At 49.4% G+C, this 6,000-nt stretch overlaps 1 protein-coding gene across 1 annotated transcript; it reads left to right on the top strand.

Annotated features, from left to right (window-relative positions):
• Positions 1–2,919: 2,919 nt before the first annotated feature.
• Positions 2,920–4,227, top strand: LOC139314549 (ABHD16B-like). The gene has a single exon (XM_070940225.1). The coding sequence runs from the start codon at positions 2,920–2,922 to the stop codon at positions 4,225–4,227; it is 1,308 nt and encodes a 435-aa protein (XP_070796326.1).
• Positions 4,228–6,000: the final 1,773 nt, after the last annotated feature.

Below are 6,000 nucleotides of genomic sequence, written 5' to 3'. Positions count from 1 at the left end.
TAATCTATCTATCTATCTGTCTGTCTATCTATCTATCTATCTATCTATCTATCTATCTATCTATATCTCTTTTATCCATCCATCCATCCATCCATTTATCTATCCTCTACCCCTTTCACTCGTCTGTCTGTCTGTCTGTCTCATCTCTATCTAATCTCTCTCTCTCTCTCCCCCCTCATAGGAGTAGAAAACGATTTGATGGCACGTAATAAATCCATTCTCTGGCGCCATCCTGTGGTCCTAATTTGATGTACTACCAATCCCGCAGCTCTAACCTTATCCTGCTTGGTCTGGCCACAATTACTCTCCCTTCTTACTATGCCAAGGCTGGAAGACACACGAACAGTGCAGAGGTCCCGGCCAACTCGCCACAGCCAACTCACCACGGGATAATAGTGACAATAGTATCAAAGAAAGGATGGAATAGAATCATTAAAGAAAGCATGCGAAGGGAGAGACAGAATGAATGTGGATGGCAAAAATTAAAATATTTTATAACCCTGAACATAAGATCTCCCCGGATTATAAGCCCAATTGGGCTTTTGAGCGCATGCGCTAAAATAAGCCTCCCCGAAAATAAGCTCTTCCCGAAAATATTTAAACACATGCGCAACCTGTTAAACACATGCGCTTAGGGCCAGGGTATTTGCGAGACCGCCTGCTGCTACCGATAACCTCCCACCGGCCAATACGCTCTCACAGAGAGGGCCTCCTCGGGGTGCCGTCGGTCAGGCAATGTCGGCTGGCGGCCCCCAGGGGGCGAGCCTTCTCTGTGGGGGCACCCGCCCTTTGGAATGAGCTACCTTCTGGAATACGACTGATCCCGGACCTCCGGACCTTCCGTAAAGCCCTGAAGACGTTTTTATTTCATCAAGCCGGCCTAGCCTAAATGGTTTTTTAATTGGGATTTTAAATTTTATGGATTTGGGGTTTTAAATTTGGGTAGCCAATGATTTAATTCTTTTAATTATCTTAACTTTTGCATTTGTATGTTTTTTAATTTTGGCTGTTCACCGCCCTGAGTCCCTTCTGGGAGAAGGGCGGTATACAAATTAAATAAATAAATAAATAAAACCGGTGCCCGCCATTTCCTCTGGTCAGCGTTAGGAAGACAGAGCTGGAAATCAGGTAAGATTGCAAGAGGAGCCACATCTTGCTGCTCGCACCCCAATATAATAAAGCCTCCCCAAAAATAAGGCCAAATGCTTATTTCAGGGTTCAAAAAAATATAAGACAGGGTCTTATTTTCGGGGAATCACGGTATTTATGTTAAAGTATTAAATTGAATCTTTATATTGTCCAAAGGCAAGTTTGGCCATGGTGAGTTGACTGCAGCGAGTTGTCCCGTTCCAGCTTGAAGGAACGGGACAACTTGCTGCGTCATCCGTCATGAATCCCTTTGCACCTACAAGAGATCCAACCCTGGAATTCCTTTGACTCTTATCTTCCACCATTTTGCTTGGGCCATTAGTAGTTCAGATTAACTTAATCTTAATCTTAAATCTTAAATTTGCAATGAACCTTGATACTCAATTTGAACTGCCTGGACCTCCTGATTTCCCTGGTGTTTGACTTTGGCAATCCACCTGAATTATAAGCAGAGCACTCTACAGGAAACTAAAATGTTTTAAATTAAAAAACAAAAAAAAACAAATCATAAACAGCCACCTCTCTGGAAACCACAAAAGCCCATTAAATGTTCAGCGTTCTAAATTAAATCTCAGCAGTGAGAACCCCCAGAATGTGCCAAGATTTGAGCCCCTTTAAGAAAAAAAAAACAAACCCTCACAAGATCTGTCCCACCTGCAAGGGAATCGCATGAGGAGGGTCGCCATCTCAAAACGAAGCTGAAGTCCAGGCCAAGGAAGGTGACTGAAGTTTCCGAAAGATTCCCTAATTAATTCATGTCAACTTGCAAAGCTTTCAAGTTGCCAGTGACCTTCAGGGCTGGGATTTAGCCGGTTCAGACTGATTCGGGCCAACCGGATGCTAATTTTACACCTGGTTAGCCGAACTGGTAGTTGCAAGGACTAGCTGGCCCCGCCCACTCTTCCCTGCCCCTCCCAAGAGTCCCCACGCAGCCCTTTTTGGATGCCAGGTAAGCGCAGGGCCCACCCGGAGGTTCTGGGAGGGCGAAAAATTGGCCTCCCATAAGTTCCAGAAGTCTGGAAACGGGCCCATTTCCGGCCTCCATAGGGCCTCCGGCACCCAGGGGAGGCCGTTTTCGTCCTCCTCGAGGAAAGCTCCAGAGTTTGAGGGCGAAAATGCCTCTTCCCCCCCATGGTGCAGGAGGCTGAGTAGGCCACGCCCACCATGGCCACACCCAGCCAGCAAATCGGGCAGAGAACCGGTTGCTAAAGTTTTTAAATCCCACCCCTGGTGACCATCTCTGGTGAACCAAAGTTCTTGAGAAGTTCAGTACCTCTTGATTACAAGAACAAACCCTGTTTGTTTTGTGGGGGCCACAAAGACTCCTTCAGCAAAACTGGTAGGATCTCTTCTTCTTCCCATCTAGTGTCACAAGAGAGAGAGAGAGAGAGAGAGAGAGAGACGGCATCTGGGGTAGGTTTTAGGTGGACCTCATGGCTCTCTCAGCCAAGTCCTCAGAGGAGAAATTGCTCACAAAGGGAGGTTGCCCTGGCTAATTATTACCTCTCCCTGACCAGGAGGGCTCTCAAAGGATATGTCCTCTGCCCTTTGCATGGTACCATCCTCCTTTTGTATAGCACCAACTGGGTGACCTCAAGATGTTCTAACACAGTTCAGGAGTTGCATCCACTTTGGGGCCAAATCCTGAAGAAGTTGCTCACTCCCGGTCTTATGTCCAGACCAGGTTGGTGGCCATTCCTCCTTCTCTCCTGCCAACTTCTTTTAATTTATCTCACACTTTTCAGGTGACCTCACTTCAAGAGTTCCACCATGTGTTTCAAAATGGGGACGTGTCTGAAGATCAAAGACAGTTATTCCTTCAAGAAATGGCCAGTTGAGTATTCCTGGGATGAGGACAGCAAAAGTACCAGCAGCGAGAAGAACAACAGCAGTCCCAGTAGCGCTCTGCCAGATGTGGCCACAGCTGCCCAGGATGGAGAGGCCAAGAAGGTCAAAATTAGCATCCTCCACCAAATGAAACAGGCGTCCGGCACCTGGATCAGGTACACCTTGGCTCACACCGTTGGCCGCTGGCTGCTTTACCCTGGTTCCGTCTGTCTCTTGAACAAAGTGCCACTGAAGCTGCTGGTGAACGGGAGGAGACGCCTGATGGAGGACTTTCACGGGAAGAGAGCCAAGCTAGTGGCTTGCGACGGGAACAAGATTGACACCATGTTTGTGGACCGACGTGGAAAGAGCTCTGGGCAGCTGGGAATGCACTTGGTGATCAGCTGCGAAGGGAATGGCAGCTTTTACGAAGTGGGGTGCTTCATCACCCCGTTGAAGGCGGGGTACTCCGTCCTGGGATGGAACCATCCTGGTTTTGCCAGGAGCTCGGGGAAGCCGTATCCCCAGAATGACATCAACGCCATGGACGTGGTCATCCGGTACGCCATGCACCGTCTGAAATTTAACCCGGAGGACATTGCCATCTACGGTTACTCCTTGGGGAGCTACACCGCGACGTGGGCTGCCATGGCTTACCCAGAGCTGGGAGCCCTGGTTCTCGATGCCTCCTTTGATAGCTTGCTCCCTTTGGTTGGCAAACTAGTAACTAAGCAGGTGAGGAAGCTAGTCCTTAAGACGATCAAAGAGAACTTTAACCTCAACGTGGCGGATATGTTGCGCCACTATCAAGGTCCGGTGCTCCTCATCAGGAGGACCTTCGATGAAATCACCACCACCCAAGTCCACCTGGAGAACCACCTCCCCGTGATCCAGACCAACCGAGCCAACGAGCTGCTCTTGCAGATCTTAAGGTGCCGTTATCCTAACATCATCTCTGGGGCGGAAGACGTGGTACAGCAATTGCTCATTGCCGACTGCCCTCGCGTGGAACACTTCATCTACCACCATTTCTACCGGGTGGATGACAACTGGTGTCTCGATCAACTGAAGACCTACCGGTCCATCGTCGGAAGCAAGGCTGAATTCCCGTGGAAAGTTGGGAGTGACTTACCGTCCGCAAGGAAGAAGCACATGGCTTTGTTCCTGGCCAAGAAACATCTGAAGAACGTGGAGATCACACATGGGAGAACGTTACCCCCGGAAGAATTTGAGCTGCCCTGGAAGCTCTAGCTAGACTGGCAGATGGTGGGTTTGATAGCAGAGTAAGAGAGAGAAATAAAAGCTAGGATACATCACTGTCTATTGTTGCCCCGAGATCTTTGTTTAAGGATGAAGAGCTTATGACTCAAAGGTGGATAGGAAGCCAACTTTCTGCTTCTCAAAGAGCTGAGGAATGGAACTGGCTGGGTCCACCCAGGAGATTTAACCATGGCAGGTAAAAGATCTACTGACATCGTATGCATCAAACCTGGTTAACTATAAGCTTGGTTGGTTGGGATGATGATGGTTTTTGCTTTATGGTTCATTATCTCCTCAAGGCTCTGTCCGAAGTCCGCTGTGGTTCACCCTGTTGATCAGAGGTGGTATTCAGCAGGTTATGACCAGTTCTGGAGAACCGGTAGCAGAAATTCTGAGTAGTTCGGAGAACCAGTAAATACCACCTTTGACTGGCCCTGCCCAGGGGTAGGGTTCTACTTACTTTTACTACCGGTTCGCAACAGGGCCGTGCGTGCCCGCTCGCTTCGCATGCGCAGAAGCGTTCTGATGACGTCGGGGTCAGTGGGTGGAGCCTCCCGCCGGTGCGAACCGGGGTCAACCCACCACTGGCCCTGCCCTCATCTATTCTCTGCCTCCCGAGTCTCAGCTGATCGGGAGAAAATGGGGATTTTGCAGTATCCTTCCCCTTGTGTGGGGTGGAAATGGAGATCTTGCAGTATCCTTCCCCTGCCATGCCCACCAAGCCATGCCACGCCCACCAAGCCACACCCACAGAACCGGTAGTAAAAAAATTTGAATCCCACCACTGTGCCACGTTTGCCACCCATCATATCGTGAACTATGTGGACGGTACAACAGCAGTGGGCCTTATTAAAGACAACAAGTGACTCTGGCTTCCCCATTGACTTTGCTTGTCAGACGGTCACAAAAGGGGATCACGTAACCCCAGGACACTGTAACCGTCATAAATATGAGTGGGTTGCCGAGCGTTCAAATTTTGATCACGAGACCGTGATTTTTTTCAGTGCTGCGGTAACTCCAAACAGTCACCAAATGAATTGGTGTAGCTGGTGTGGTGGAATGTGATCTGGATTCCCAGGAGGGAGGGGCTGCATTCCAGAGGACCAAGAGACAGCCAAGTTGAGATAGTTTGTTGTGAGGAAGAGGATCGAGTCAGCTCCTCCTTAGCAACTCCCTATGCTAATACGATACACCAGGAGCCACGGTGGCTCAGTGGTTAGAATGCAGTATTGCAGGCTAACTCACTGCCCACTGCCAGCAGTTCGACTCTTACCGGCTCAAGGCTGGCTCAGCCTTCCATCCTTCTGAGGTTGGTAATATTCTGACCCCAGCAGCACGAAGCTGTCCTCGTCCCGATAAACCCCTTTTATTTAATTTACAGTGAATCCCTCTCCTGCAAAGTCTTTCCTCTCCCACAGCCTTTCAAGATAGTTCACAATTACCGACCTTTATCAGGCTTGGAGAGTGGCCAGGCCGATATCTTTCAGACTCCACACTGTAACCGACAATACTTGGCAAGAATGCAGGAGCAGGCCTTCACCCAAATGAACTAATTGTCTCCTGCAAACTCCCCTCCCCTTCGCTCCTCTTTCTTCCCTATGGGAAGGACTGTTCACCGTCCACCGGTGGCTTTACTCCTGAGGCGACCCTTGTTCCTTAGCTATTCTCCTGGCAGCTCTGCGCATGTGCACACTGAGAACAGGATCCAGCTGTTCTTCTGCCTCAGTGATGTCCGACTCCGAAGGCAGCTGATAACTGTCAGAC

The sequence above is a fragment of the Pituophis catenifer genome, unplaced genomic scaffold (genome assembly GCF_029215685.1).
Source record: "Pituophis catenifer annectens isolate HBS135680 unplaced genomic scaffold, rPitCat1.0.hap2 SCAF_3, whole genome shotgun sequence".
In the NCBI taxonomy this organism is placed as follows: domain Eukaryota; kingdom Metazoa; phylum Chordata; class Lepidosauria; order Squamata; family Colubridae; genus Pituophis; species Pituophis catenifer.
Note: the sequence above shows the minus strand (reverse complement) of the source record. Positions and strands in the feature narration are given on the sequence as shown.

What these genes read in the sequence shown, in the direction of transcription:
- LOC139314549 (XM_070940225.1), top strand. Translation starts at nt 2,920, where the DNA reads ATGTGTTTCAAAATGGGGACGTGTCTGAAGATCAAAGACAGTTATTCC.